Source organism: Trichosurus vulpecula, chromosome 6 (genome assembly GCF_011100635.1).
Source record: "Trichosurus vulpecula isolate mTriVul1 chromosome 6, mTriVul1.pri, whole genome shotgun sequence".
Lineage (NCBI taxonomy): Eukaryota > Metazoa > Chordata > Mammalia > Diprotodontia > Phalangeridae > Trichosurus > Trichosurus vulpecula.
In genome coordinates, this window is record NC_050578.1 from 202,036,388 (window position 1) to 202,052,594 (window position 16,207).

At 38.1% G+C, this 16,207-nt stretch overlaps 1 protein-coding gene across 1 annotated transcript in view; it reads right to left on the reverse strand.

The window, feature by feature from the left end:
• The window catches only part of EVC2 (EvC ciliary complex subunit 2), a 194,187-nt gene that overhangs the window by 22,750 nt on the left and 155,230 nt on the right, over nt 1-16,207 (reverse strand). The window contains 1 exon segment of the mRNA XM_036762385.1: nt 8,568-8,795. Coding sequence (XP_036618280.1) covers nt 8,568-8,795 — 228 coding nt within the window.

The window sequence follows — 16,207 nt, forward strand, 5'->3', positions numbered from 1 at the left end:
TGTATATACTATTAGGTAGTAAGCTCCTTATTTCCAGATACTCCTGTGAGAACATGGCCCCAAGTGGTACAGGATGAACAGTCATGGATGGGCTGCAAGCAGAATCACTGGAGAGAACATCCATATTGATGAGATCACGTTGGAGTATTTGAGGATGATCAACAGATGCAGTGGAGCACTGAATTTGGACTCAACATCTGGCTTCAAATCCTGGCTCAGCTCCTTGCTATCTGTGTGATCTTAGAGAAGTCACTTGACCCTTTCTGGATTTCAACTTCCTTATGTTTAAAAGGATAGGACTGAACTAATGAGCGACCGGTCATTTTTAGCTTTGTATCCTCAGCACCTACGAAAGCGCTTTATACCTTCATCAAGAACCTGTGATTATAGTGGTGTGAGAACTTTTCTCCAACTCAGATGGGAACCGATCTATCACTCTGTGTCTTTGGGAGTTTCCTCAAGACTGTTTTCTCCATGAGGGAACATTTAAGCACATCAGAGGATCTCTCATGCCCTGGACTGTTTAAAATGTTTTTATTTCCTCATACTTTCAATATATAAAATATACTAATGAGTCAAATTCGTATTAAAGTGAACATACTTTTATTGTTAAAATTAAAACTCAGGGGGACTTTCCCATGACCACACAGATGGCTAAGTATAAGAGACAGGACTAGAACTCAGATCTTCTTGAATCGAAGTCCAATATTCTATCTACTATAGCATGCTTCCTTGTTTTGTTACACACAGTAAGTGCTTAATGAAGTTTTGGTTTGAATTGGAAAACAAACAAACAAACATGCCACACAATCAAACAGAACACCAGTTATGTGTCCAAGCAATTTAAATCTTGTACACAACCAATACAGATCTTTAAGAAAAGAAAAAAGCAACACTTTCAATACCTGATTAATGATAACAGCTCTACAACTGAAATCCACTTGGTGATTTCTACCTGGACATAGTCATCCAAATTCTTCTGAGACTACGTTTTACCTAAGCAAAATTATCTTAGTGCTCTTCCAAGTGTTAAGTACTTGATACCCTTTTTCTTATAATAATAAAAGGTTGTTATACTTAATAAAAGGTAAGATATACTTTTTTTAGAAAAAGCATTAATTTCGAACTGGCATAAATTTTAGGAGCCAAGAATAATCTTAGGGACAATTTATTCTAGTAAATCCCAACCTATGGGTCATGGACACCCTAAAAAGTGAGGAGATGCAGAGTTACTGTAAGTGGGAGTCCATGAGCCCTTATATCACTAAATATTATCATTACGTACTTCTTCAATCACTATACACTATAGGAGCAATTGCCAGCATGCATGAGGTGTTGGGGTGTGTGAAATAGTGGGATCACAAAAATGAGTCCTTGTCTTCAAAAAGGTTGAGAACAACTTATCTCTCATTAGTTCTGCCCTCTCATTTTAAATATAAGGAAGCTGAAATACAGAAAGGGTCAAGTGATTTGTCTGAGGTCACATAGATAGCAAACAGCTAGGCCAGGATTTGAATCTGAGTCTTAAGACTCCAAATTCAATGTTCTGTTAGATTTCCTGATCATTCTTAAAAGAATCTGTGATCCCATCAACATGGATGTTCCTCCAGCAATTCTGTTCACAACCAATCCATGACTGTTTGTCCTGTGCAATTTGGCTCTATGTTCTTACGTGAGTTTGCCACAGGAAGTCCAACCAACATGTTAGAGGCCTGCCCCAATCTTTCTAGAAAATCCAGGATACCAATGGAACACCCAGCTGCCTAATGGTTATTATCCCTTGCTATTGCCACATAGTTAAAGCATCTTTTTAAAATATCCTTTACTCCAGGCCTTCCTCATAGTTGCTTATTTGTTCTGGGTCATAGCCTGGTCTTATGTACCATGTACTTCTCCATTGTCCTGTGAGTAACATTCAATTTTAATGTTCTGGAGATTATAGTCTTCCATGATTCACTTTCACTGCTTGAAAATTAATTATAAAAACAACAACAGAATAATAACAATTAATATTTATGTAGTGGTTTATGGTTTACTTATTGTTTCAGACATTTAGTTCCCTGAGCTTAATGATAAACTAGTCCCATGAGGTTGCTATCAGAAATATTCATATCCCCATTTTCAAGATGAGAAAACTGGCCAATAGTGGGGGAAGTAACTTGACTGAAGTGCCATAGCTTGGCTCTGATACGGCTGGAATTCAAATCCAAGGCTCCAGATTTCAAATTAAGTATTCTCACTATGCCACAGCTAGCTTCCTAAAGAAATAGGACAAGTCAACAGGAATCAATTAAGCACCTGATATGTACTAGACTCTGTCCAAAGACTATGAGTTGAATAATCATAGTCCTGTAGGATTAGGAGCTGGAAGAGAACTCCTGAGACCCCCTTCACTTTATAGATGAGAAACCCAAGGCCAAGGGAGGTGAAGGGATTTTTCCCAAGGTCACACAGCTGGTAAATCAAATCCATCTTTTCTGACACCAAGTTCAGTGTTCTTTCCAAAAGTCAGATTAAATTCTAATGTTGGGTACAAAAAGTGATATTCTTTGGAGCTGCAAACTGATTGTAAAATTAAATAAAATCCAGTACTTTAGGTTTGCTTTAATAGTAAATTACTGTTTGATGAGTATCAGCTGCATCTAATTCAGAGCTTATTAAGTGTCATCTGCTGTGCATATACTGTAAATATGACATTTAAAATATTTCTTAAATAAGGTTTAAAACAAATTTGAAAATGCATGTGTTATGCTAACAAATTACTTCAAAAAATCTAAGCAATTCAAATATTATCTGCAAGTCCAAGTCTGATTATCAAGCACTTCTTAAAGCATTTAATGCATTACAATTAGAGTGTAAGCTCCTTGAAGGCAGGGATTCTCTCCTTCTATTTGGATTTCTATCCCCACCACTTAGTATGTGTTTAATAAAAAGTTTATTAAATATTTGTTGACTAGTGTTCTATAAAGAGCAGAACTGGGAATCAGAAGACCTGGATTGAAGTCCTTGCCAAGAATGAAAGCAATAATCCTTTATCTTTGCTTTATGATTTGCAGAGCAGTTTAATAATTCTTTCTTAAAAATTTTAACTTTTACAAAGCACTTTCCTCATTAAAACCATATATGATAGTGTTGCAACAATTCGGCTAGCAGCTGCTGTGGGGGTGTAAAACCAACAACCACCAGCTCACGGAACACTGCAAGCCCAGGTCCTTTTGATCTGCTTTACCAAGGAAAGTAGCATTAAGGGGTTAACAATCTCAGTTTAATCAAACACACAAATATCATTCACAGTTCAGGGGGAAAAGATCAGCCCCCGAACTTCAAGGCAAATACAAACAGAAATACATAGTTACCAGTACCAACATCTGGGTTGAAAAGGTGGGGGGCAGTTTGCAGCTTGCTCAGAGTCTCAACACTCCTTCCATGAGTTTGCCCCAAAAGTCAAAATGCCAAGCTGTCCTCAGGGCCCTGAGGGCTCTAACCTCATGCAGGCTGGGTGTGGGATAGTGCCCCATCCCCTAGTATCACATCATATACAAAGCAATGACTCCCAAGTGTCTTTGTGCCAAGACAAAAAGATCCCACTTTATCTGCCCCATTCAAACAAAGGCCAGAATCATTAAAGGCACTTAAGAGAAGAAAAGCAAATTATTTAATTACTATTGCAGATAGTTAATGCAAATCTTTGTGTCCAGAGTGTCTAGCACAGTTCATGGTACATAATTTAATTATGTTTTCTAGATGAGATCTTTCATGCCATTCCTTGAAGATAAAGCATCACAAGCATCACCCACCTCATAATCACCACATAGTTCTTCATTTCCTTCTATGTTTTCTGCTCTGATCTGCTCCATCATCTCTAATTTAATATAATGGGTTTCTATTATAATCCTATGTCTTTTATTTTGTTCACGTAAACATATTATTCTGAGAAGGGATCCACAGGTTTCACTAGACTGATAAAAGAGTCTGTGGCACCTGTCCTGGAGTCAGGAGGACCTGAGATCCAGCCTCAGATACTAGCTGTGTGACCCTGGGCAAGTCACTTAACCCTGATTGCCTCCATACATATATGTGCATGTGTGTAACCATAACACAGACATCACATATACATACATGTATATATATACACATACATGTACACATATATGTATAGATACAGGCATATATACACACGCGCACACACACACACACATATATATATATATATACATACACACATATGTACATACATATGCACCAGAAGCATATTGAAAATATAGGGTGGGGGGGAAGGTTTTCTGACAAGGAGTAGTTTTTGATCACTGGAAGTGCTATGCATTTCTTCTCAAACCATCCCACCCACCCTCTTTTTCCTATTTATTTATTTAAATTTGTTTATTAATAATTAATTTTAGTCCTACCTGCACTGCCTGACTAAAATGTACTGAGCTATTAGTCAGTATTTATACTGACTGTCAGACCTTATGCAGTCAACTATTCCTCTTCCCTCTTCCTCACAACACTCCATAATCCCATCTTTGTGCCTTTACACTGGTTGCTGCTCATGCCTAAAATTCACTTCCTTATCTCTACATCATATTGTCTCTCTCTTCCATTAAAAAAACTTAAGTACTATCTTCTGCAAAAAGCCTTTCCTGATCTACTCAATTGCTAGTGTCCTCCCTCCCATAGTACCTTGTATTTACCTACTTTGTGTGTATGTATGTATATATGCACCTGAACATATTGTTAGGTTTGTATTTATTAATTTATATTATTTCATATTAATAAAACATTTATGTTATATTATGTATTAATTCATACACACATACATACATGTACATATATTTTTATTTTTCTACTTGTGTCCTCAGTGCCTGACACAATTCCTGGCATATAACAGATGCTTAAAAAAAATTCTTATTGATGATGAAGCCAATCCATCTGCATGTCACAGTCTGGGCAACAGGCATTCTCCCATCCATTAGTTCTCTCCAGTATGATTTGTTAGGCTAATCTTTTTTTAGTGGTCAGGACTTTACTTGAAAAACCCTAAACTATTCTGGGGATTAGTAAATCAATCAGCATCTCATTTGTCAAATGAAGGGGTTTGACCAGAGAGCCTCTGAAGTGACTTCCAGTCCTAAATCTGTGAGACTTAGGTCTATGATGCACAAATTGTGATTTTTCATCCACCAACAGAATCATTTAGAGGACTTTCCTATCTATACAGAATCCCTTTTGCAACACATATAGGAAATCCCACAGGGTACAGACAAATGTATTTTGGCAAGCATACATCTCACTGTTTTATGCTCTCCATTGATATCAATAATCAGAGGGTTGCGCAACACAGTGAGTTCTGTAGTTGTGTCTATCACATAACCTTATATCAATTTAATATGGGATGATAACTTGTTGGAGGAGAGCCTTTAAGGCTATAGTTTCTGTACCTAGCCAAATATTGGAAAAAAATCACAAAGCAATATGCTCAGTTCCATATTTTATTATCCACACTTTTTACTCAATTGTGCTACTTTTCAGATGTAGTCTGCCAGAGAAAAAATAATTTTCAGAAGACTGATTGTTCCCTTCTCATATTTTTGTCAAGACTATTCCCAATTATAGAAGTGGATCACTCCCATAAAGATATTATAAATTTAAGAAAATAGTCATGTTGATAAAACAAATTACTGGTATCTTCAATCACCTTTTTTGATGAGGTTAGTAATACTATCTTTTATTTTTCTCAATCATTCAGCATCTTCTCTTTTTTTCTGAATATATTATAACTCAATTCCCCAGTGCTTTCAAAATTGCATTGTCTGCAACACATTTCTGTTCTTTGGATACTCAGCCTGGTTAATTTACTCTTCCTAATTTCACTTTCTTCAAGGCTATTTCCACTTTCTCATATGGTACATAGGTAACTGAGGTATTGAGATCAAATGTATTAGTTTCACTTCCAGCTGTTAAGAATAGGCATGTCAATCAACCAACAAACATTTAGTAACTACTCTAAGTCAGATATTATGTTCAGTGCTAGGAAAAAAAATCAGAAATGAAACAGTCCCTGGCCCTATGGTTCTTATATTCTATTAGAGGAGTCAGAGGGTGTGTGTGTGTGTGTGTGTGTGTGTGTGTACTTAAGTAATGTAATTTAATTATGTGATAGGAGGGCAGTGATAATGGGAAGAGAGGTCAGCAAAGGCTTCAAGTAGAAGATGCTGCTCGAGCTAAGCTTGAAGGAAAACCAGGGATCCTAAGAGGGAGAGGTGAGAAAACAATTCACTCAAGTCATGAGCAGCAAGGGGATGGGCATAGGTAACGGACAGGAGAGAAGGAGGAAGAGCAAGAAGGCAGTTTGGCTGGACTGGAGAGCGACTAGAGGGAAGGAGTGTATAATAAGCCCCCCAAATGGGTTTGGCTCACATTGCTTTGAAGGGCTTTAAATACCAAACAAAGGAGTTTATAGAAATAGCATGGCCAGATGTGTACTTCAGGAAAAATCACTCTGTTAGTTCTGTATTAGAAAGGGGAAAACCTCTCTTACAGCTCTTATAATGAGAATGCTAAAAGATTCATTCCCTTTTTTGTTTATTTGTTGTTCTCTTTCCAGTTCATCTCTAAATTCTTCTAGTATAATTGAGTTTATTTGGGTTAGATGCCAAATTCATTTTCTTCTCTACTGTCTTTGTTAGGTGAGGTAATATTGATTGTAATCTTCAACCAACTTCTACTGCAATGATTTGCAAGTGAGTTTATATTTTAAAAGGATGGTGTCCTCGACTGCCATGTTTCTCAGCTTGGCTAAGACATCAAACATTTGTGTGCTAATCTAGTTTCTGGGCTCTCTTCACCACCTCATTATGTCAACTGCTTTAAACTTCTCTACGAAATGGTGATATCCTATTTCAATGCCTTTTATTTGTTAATTTTACTATTTTTCAGCATTAATAGCATTTTTGATTAGATCATGTTAGAGATGCTGCAATGTCTTTAAGTGAAGTTAGTCTCCCCTTTATCATGTTCTTTCAGGTTTTATGGTGAATTTGACATTTGTTCTACAAGTCAATGATCTGACCACATAAAGTCAGCTGTTTCAAAAATACCTTCTGCATTGGCAATCAATTACTTTCTTTCTGTTAAGATAATGTCAATTTCACTTTTTTTTTGTGAGGTTGTTGAATATTTGCCACATTAAGCTGGTACCTTCTAACTTGCTTCTGAAACAAAATATTCTTCAAGTAAAGGCACAAGACTTCTGAGTATTCCACATGACTTCTATCCTTTCATTTTTTCTGATCTATATTTTGCAACATTTTTTTCTATTATTGCCTATGCCTACCTTTACATCAAAACCTTTAAGTATAAATGTATACTTTGATTTGTTTTGATTGACTTTTTTTGAGTTTTTCTTAGTGCAACACCAGTTGGTGTTGCCATAGAGTACGGAGTTGGCCAGTTTTACCTTTTCTAGTAATTGTTTTGTAAAATTTTTAAAATATCATTATCATTTAGTATTACTATTGTTGAGTTAACATAGCAACTAGCAAAGTTGCTGTCTTGCTTTTTTATGTTTAACATTTTGTTGACTCTTGTAAGGGATGAAATGTCTACATTTTGTAACTGAATAAAAGCGTTAGGATGTAAGGTTGTAGAGACTCACTGAAAGCATCATTAGGATGTCTTCAGTAGCAAACAGGATGAGATCCTGTTTGTGCACTTTTCATTTGAAAGTTTTTAAATGCATATAGTTTGAAGGTGGTAGCATCAATTATAGTAACTACTGAGGAATCAATGTTATTATTGTTCAGTTGTTTCAGTCGTGTCTGACTTCTTCATGATCCCATTTGGGGTTTTCTTGGCAAAGGTACTGGAATAGTTTGCTATTTCCTTCTCTATCTAATTTAAAGATGAGGAAACTAAGGCAAATAGGATTAAGTGACTTGCCCAGGGTCACACACCTAGTAAGTATGTAAGACAACATTTGAACTCAGATCTTTCTTTCTCCAGATAAGGTGCTCTGTCTGCAGTGCCACCCCGCTCCAATAAATGTTATGTCCAGATAATTAAGGATAGTACTTTTGTCTGTAATAATATTCTGTTTCTGGTACGGTTTAATTTTATTAGAATATTCAAAGATATTTTAGGTTCTCTATTTGTAATACAATGATTTCTTATCAGTTTATGAAAGATAGTAAGCTTCTCATGTGAAATTCTAGATCATATCTTTCTAGATATTTGATAGATAATATTTAAAAAACAATAACATTCATTCTCACCAAGTCCAACTCATTTTATATTTGGAGGGGGGATAATGGAGGGAATAATGGCAAAGTGGAAGGATTCCATATTGTCAATGTGATGTATAATGGAGACTTTGTGTTCCCTGAGACCACAATGGTACTTGTGAATGTCTGACACCTTTCTGAATTGGGGTTGGGTAGTGACAGAGATTGGTTTAGTGCTCTGCTCAGAGTAATATAATCACTCTAAATGATAATTGAGAATATGAAAAATCCACTAATAACAACCAGAGGGATTAGACAGTGACTACTCTCCCCAGTTTCACTACTTACAGGGCTGTGTGACTCCAGGATCTGAGTACAGGCTGACTTTGTCATGGTTTCTGATGTGCTCAGCTCTTCCAACAGCAAACCCTGGACAGTGCTAAGAGTGGTGTAAACCTCCTGAGTTTTCCATTTCTTTGTCACCTTGTGGAGCTGCACAGAGGTTACATACTCCCCAAGTTTGTCTTCCAGAGCCTTCAGCTGGCCAACTCTTTCCAGTAGCAACTCCCTCTGGACCTGAGGAAACCCAAAAGAAAACAAGAATCAAGAAAAAGGAGGAGTTTAAGTTTCATCAAGTGTACAAAGTTCCAGGCATTGATTCAAAAGAATTTTGGACACAATACAAGACTTAAAAAAAACTCAAGTTCCATGTGGAAATCTATGGTGTGTCTCCCAAGACAGCAGGATGATAACACGTGATAAATAAACGCCCAGTCTCCGGAGCCTTGTTTTATGAGGTTATATTTAACTCTTTGAATTAAACAAAACTGCTAAGTTTCAGGGCTTATATTTTTCTCTTTTTACCAACACTACCTCGTAGATCTCTTCTGATAAATTATGATAGCTGGAACATGATCCACAAGTCTCAGGCTTATTGGAGAAAAAGCTTTAACTATTTCACTGGCTAAACCCATAGGGTGGAGAGGTACATGGCACACTTGCCTTATGCCACATTCTAGACTTGGGAGTCAGAATCACAAGGATCATAGATTTTGAGCTTGAAGAGGACTTGGAAATCTTCTAGTCCAAATCTCTCACAGATAAGGAGACTGACGCTCTGAAAAAGTTCACAGAGGTAGTTTGTGGCAGAGCTAAGAGTCAGACCCAGGTTCTAGATATCCATAACATTATCTTATCTCTGTTTAAATCCCAGCCCTGATTCTTAATAGTTATGTTACCTTGGGCAAAAACACCAAATATATCTAGAACTGAATTCTCTCCACACAAAAAGATGATAGAAATGCTACTTGCTGTCCTTACTTCAAAGAGTGTTTTAGGAAAATGCTTTGTACCCTAAAGAGCTGTAGGAATGTTAGCTCCTGATGCCTGTTGTGAATGGGAACCCAGAATAGCCCTTTGAAAGCTCTGCTACAGAAATACTTCATTTTATTGCACTTAGCTTTATTGCACTTCACAGATATTGTGGGTTTTTGTTTTTGTTGCTATTGTTTAGAAATTGAAGTTTTGTGGCAACCCTGCGTTGTGCTCTATTGGCTCCATTTTCCCAACAGCCTGTGCTCACATTGTATTTCTGTGTCACATTTTGGTAATTTGCACAATCTTTCAAACTTTACTATTATCATGATTATTATTTCTATTATGGTGGTCTGTGACCAATGATCTTTGATGTTAATAATGTAATTGTTTTGGGGCACCACAAACCACTCTCCTATAAGATGGTGAACTTAATCGATAAACATTGTGTTGCGTTCTGACTGCTCTACTGACCGGCCACTCCCCTGTCTCTCTTTCCCTCTCCTCTGGTCTCCCTATTCTCTGAGGCACAAAAATATTAAAGAATATTACATAAACTCTCTCTCCCTCTCCTCTGGCCTCCCTATTCCCTGAGACACAAAACATTAAAGAGTATTACACAAACTTTATTGATAAAGCAGTGGCAGGGTTTGAAATGATTGACTCCAATTTTGAAAGAAGGTCTACTATGGGTAAAATGCTACCAAACAGCATCACATCTACAGAGAAATCTTTTGTGAAAGGAAGAGGCAATCGATTCAACAAACTTCATTGTTGTCTTATTTTAAGAAATTGTCACAGCCACCCCAACCTTCAGCAACCACCACCCTGATCAGTCAGCAGCCATCAACATCAAGGCAAGACCTTCCACCAGGAAAAAAAAAATTAGGACATACTGAAGGCTCAGATGATGGTTAGCATTTTTAGTAATAAAGTATTTTTAAATTACAGCATGTTGTTGTTGTTTTTAAGACAATATACTATTGCATACTTAAATGACTACAGAATAGTGTAAACATAACTTTTATATGCACTGGGAAACCAAAAAAAATTGTGTGACTTGCTTTATTGCGATATTCGCTTTATTGCATTGGTCTGGAACAGAACCCGCAATATCTCCAAGGTAGGCCTGTAATGTGGCAGAAAAAGCATTAGATTTGGAATCAGCAGAGTTGAGTTTGACTCTTGGCTCTGTAGCTTGCTGGCACCATATCCCTGGGCAACTAATTCATTTAGCTTTTTGGAGCTGCAGTCTCCAAAGCTGCAGTAAAATGAGAATAATACTTGTAAGTTCTTACCTTACGGAATTATTGTGAAGAAAGTGCCATGTGGACCTTAAAGTGTGACACAAATATGAGTTTCTGTCGTTATTATGCCGTCAGCGTTAATACTCTGACAGGTCCTCCCAAGCTAGAAGGCATTGTCATAGAGGCCCAAAGATAGACTGTGTTGTTTGCCTGCTGGAAAAGTTTAGCTAAATGCAGAGATGCTTAGTGCTAGGGGGTTGGCAATCAGGTAAATGATCACCAATTTTAAAGCAACTCATGAAAACATCCACTAAGGCATGCAGGGGAGACCTATGCTGATGAAATCACAGATTCTGAAAGCATTAAAATGTGTTATTCCCATTGGCGGTAACAAGGATGGTGGTGTTTCTCCTAATTTTCCAGAAGATGAGGTTGCCAGCCTCTTCCTCATGAGAAGCTGCTTTTGACTTGCTCTAAGTCTTATGGTCATCAACAAGTGTGGGAGGTTGGAGCAGTGAACTGTCTGCCCAGACATTCTTTTCCCTGCACTTTGAGGAAGCTATGGTAGAGGCAGTTAGCTTGGAGACCAACTACTTGAGACCTGCAGCATAAGATGAGATCATAAGACTTGGGCTTTGGTTGGTTTGAAGATTGGGTCAGATTCTTCAAATTACGGTGTTGCACATAGTAGGGGCAGCTAGATGGGGCAGTGGATAGATTACTGGACTTACAGTCAGGAAGACTTGAATTCAAATGTGGTCTCAGACATTATCTCTGCAATCCTTGGCAAATCACTTAGCTTCTATTTGCCTCAGTTTCCTTATGAGTAAAAAGATGAGAATAGCACCAACCTCGCAGGGGTGTTGTGAGGATCAAATTAGATAACAATTACAAAAGTATTTAGTAGAGTATCTGGCACACAGTAAGCATTATATAAACATTAGCCATTGGAATTATTATTAATATTATTATTTTTGTTTTCAAAAGATTTGTTGAAATGATTGTACATTTCTTGGCATATCAGCCTGAATCACCACCTAAAATCAACCAGGTGACTCATTTAACTTATTAGTCTGTTCTTAGGCTGGATTATACTCAAACTAGCTCAGATACCAGACTGCTCTGTTCTTAAAAGATTCAAGATGGTAAATCCTAAAAAAACTCCTTTGGAAAGGTACATGGGCATCACATAGACCTTACATTTAGAATGTTCTTCTTTGTGTCTAGTTCAAACCTTTCCTGCTACTACTGAAATCAATATCTTCTTACAGTGGGTCATACTCCAACCTTCTCCTCTCAGCTTTTTCCTTTTCTGGCATGAATAAAGAGAGACTGCACAGTGTAGTGATCAGAAGGCCAGCCTTGGAGTCAGGAAGACCTGTGTTCAAATCTCACCTCTGACATTTACTGTCAATTAATTAATTAATTTTTTCCTCCAGTGTCTAGAAAACTGTCTAAAACAAAAAGATTCAGAGAGAGTGAGATAAGGGCTATCTTATTGGGAGCTCCTTGTACCTATGACATCATAGGTCTGATGAGGGCACAGTCTCTGGGAGCCCCCTTGAACTGTCCTTGAATCTTCCAACTGGATCTGGCCTTCCCCTAAGGCCACAAGCCTCACATTATCATTAGGCCCAAATCTCTACCTAGCCTTGCCCTTTATTGTCCAGCTACTTCCCCACCCTTGATATATCAGTATCCATGCCTTCAGCTACTTCCCATCCTTAATTCCATTCTCTAGGTTCCAGGACTCTGACCCCACCTTATCCTCCTTAGACTTCCCCTCAAAACCCTCCCTAAACCCCTCTTCTAGTCACCCCGACCATCCCTCAATCCCTCCTATAATCTTTGTGTATATAATCTCCATCCTGCCTCCATGAAGGTGCTCAGATTCAATCTAATTCAGTACGTTGAATCTGGCCGGCTTGTGAAAACAGGCATCACAAAGGGGGGGATTTCTTAAGACAGCCCATTATGGTGAATCCCTAATAAACTCTGTCTTTTCCCTTGGCTGAGAAGGCTTGAGTCAAATTCTTTTGGCAGGACCCAGCGTGTAGGCATTTTGGGGCCGCGGCGGTCACCCCTAGAAACATATAGTTCCTTACCATCATCATTTACAAAAACCTCTTCAGGTCCATACCTAAAAACAACCAAAAATGTGAATTAACTTCATTTATTCTTTTCTCCCAGGGCTTAGTTTCCAAATCTTCAATCATTTCTGCTGCTTTCTTCAGCACCTCCTCCAGGTTTTGACGATAGTCCCTAGTTATTCACTTTCATAGGCCTGTGACCTCATCAGTGTGGCAATGCCTCTATAAGTGCAGATCGCCACTCCTCTAACACCATCTCATCTTGTGTGATTCTCTGAAATGTCTCTGCAAACCCTCCTGAGGACCTGCCCAAGATTCTGAAGGTTTTACTCCTTACTCACAGAGCCTTAGGAGAAATATCATGCAGGGGTCCCTCACTTTAAGAAAACTCAGCTGCCCTTAGAATTGGCTTGCAGATTAACTAATAATAGCTCTCAAGCTTCTATAGTCCTTCTTAGGTTACAAAGTCCTCACAACAACCTTGCAAAGTGATGTAGGATAAACATTACTATCCCTTTTTATAACTGAGATAACCTAGGCTTAAAGAAGTTTTTAGTGACCTGCTCCATTTCACAAAATAAATGTCAGAACAGGGATATGAGCCCAGATATTCTGATCCTTAATCGAGTATTCTTTTCACTAAATACTATCTTCCTACAACATCTACCTTTATATAGCAATTTATGGCTTGATACAGAATTTCCATCAGAATCACTCTGTGAGGCCAGCATTGCTTTGTTTTCCCCATTTTACAGAGTAGGGAAACTGAGGTTTAAGGGGCCAAGGTTACAAATCTAATGAACCACCTATATCTTTCTATGACAGGCATCTATCTTCTCTCTTCTAGGTACTTTCTGCTTCAGATTAAATATCCCTATTTATTTAGGTACTTAAATATTTAGATATTTGAAGGCATCTATCTTCTCTCTTCTAGGCATTTTCTGCTCCAGATTAAATATCCCTATTTCCTTCAAATAATTTTTGTAGACCACGAATTTGAGACTTCTCACAATTCTCATTTCTCTCATTTGGGTGTGCTCCATGGCAGATGGGTCTATGGCTTTTTCATCTTTGCCTCTTCCCCTCTACCAAACCCAGCATCTTTGCATGTGTCAAGTACCCATCAGATGTCTGTTTACTAGTATGTATTATAACCCATCCATAATAGATTGTTAGAGAGTTACTTGTGGTTAGTAAGTGTTTGAAGAAGGATTAAAATCCAAGTCTTCTGACCCATCACATTTATATGGGCATTTTAGGGGAAGGGATGCCAGATTTGTGAAATCATTACTGTAAATGACTCCTGGTAAGAAAACTCCCTCTATTGATACAGATTAGCCACTGTTTTGCCACCTAAGAGTCTTCAAGAGATGCCAGAATTTCCAAGAAATAGAGTCACTTCCCCAGGGTCTCATAGCCAAGATAGGTCAGAGGTAGGACTTGAACAGAGGTCTCACTCCATGAGGCCACGATGCCTCTTACATAGGCATAGCCCATCCAAAATTGTTAATTTGCTGCAGGAACACAGTGAGCTAGGAAGGAGTGTGCTGGGGACAGCTTGAACCAGCTCAAGAGAGCTGTTAAATTTTCATTGTGAGCATGTACACCTTGGAAATCATCTAATGCTACAAATTTATTGTTTCATTGATTTATTGTTCTATTGATTGTCTATGTTTGACAAAATTGAGAAAATGTTAATAATGCAGATCAAACTTAAAAGGGTATCCTACTCTAAATCTATCTTTTTTTTCTTTTTTGGGGAGCCAGTTGTTAAATATTTGCTAGCACCCTCCTGATCAGCTAGGCAAAACAACATTAAAGAATTCCTTAGTACCATAGCTGCAAACCTTAAACTCAGTTCACTCTGAAGCTCATAGATTGGACCACAATAGATCCCTGCCCAAACTCCACTTAATGGCTGTATTTTGGGACCTCCTGGCTTAGAGTGAATGTCAATGGTAACTGATTTTCTTTGGAACAACAACCTTGAGGGTCTTCCCCTCCCAGCTTGATTTTTTTTTTCATGTTTCTAATTAAAGGGGCCATCCCTTGACTCAGTTCTTAAAGAGGCCTATTCACTGAATTGGCATAAAAGTTACCTCACTCTAAGTGAGTGAAAAGGCTTTAGCCTAAAAGGGCCAGGGTCTACCACTGCATCCTGGGCCATCTCCAGTCATCCTGATGAATATCTGGTCACTGGACCCAGATGGCTCTGGAGGAGAAAGTGAGGCTGGTGACCTTGCACAGCCCTCCCTCACTCAAATCAAAGTCAACTGCAAGTCATATCATCACTTCCCTGATGCCACGGTCCCCTTTGAAAACAAAGGACAAACACAACAACAAGTTGTTGCTGAGTCGTGTCTGATTCTTCATGACCCCATTTGGGGTTTTCCTGGCAAAGATACTGGAGAATGTTGCATTAGATTAACAAAATGATTCTCTACAGAATTCCTATAAAAATCAGCATACCTAGTTGTTTCTGTTCAGTTGTTTCTCAGTTGTGTCTAACTCTTTTGTGACCCCATCTGGGCTTTTCTTGGCAAAGATACCAGAGTGGTTTGCCATTTCCTTCTCCGGCTAATTTACAGATGAGGAAACTAAGGCAAACAGTTAAGCAACTTGCCCAGGGTCACATGGCTATGAAGTGTCTGAGGCCAGATTTGAACTAAGTAAGATGAGTCTTCCCGATTCCAGGCCCAGCACTCTATCCCCTGTACCACCTAGCTGTGCAGCTGCCATGGTATAGAACTCTAAAGGGCATAGCAAACAGCATCCCACTGGGGATTCATAAGTTATCATTTGATTTGATTATTGTAAATTAATTATGTTATTGTGAATGATATTTCACAGCTATATCTGTATGGGATTAGGTTTAAAAATATTTTTTTTCTTTTTTGGAGAGCCAGTTGTCAAATATGTTCCTCCATATGATGCCCACAGAAGTTATTCTCATTTTACAGAAAAGGAAATGGAGTCTTGCCTAAAGCCATGCAATTAGCATGACACAAAACCAAGATGCAAAACCAGGTTTTCTGGATCTGTGTCCTTGTACTTTTCCCATAGAATTCAGAACTAGAAAGAATTTGAAAATTATCTAATCTGACTCTACAATTTTACAGATAAGGAAACTGAGGGTCTGAGAGGAGAATAAAATGACTTTCCAAGCTCAATGTGCAAACATTTTAAAATAGTTTTATTGGTATCTTTGTTTTTATATTGCCTAAAATTTCTCTGGTATCCCTACTCCTTGTTCCCTCCCTGATCCCAGACAGCCATTTCTTATAAGAAAGCCTTTAAAAAAAGAGATAAAGATGTGGAAAAACTGAAAAAAAATTAG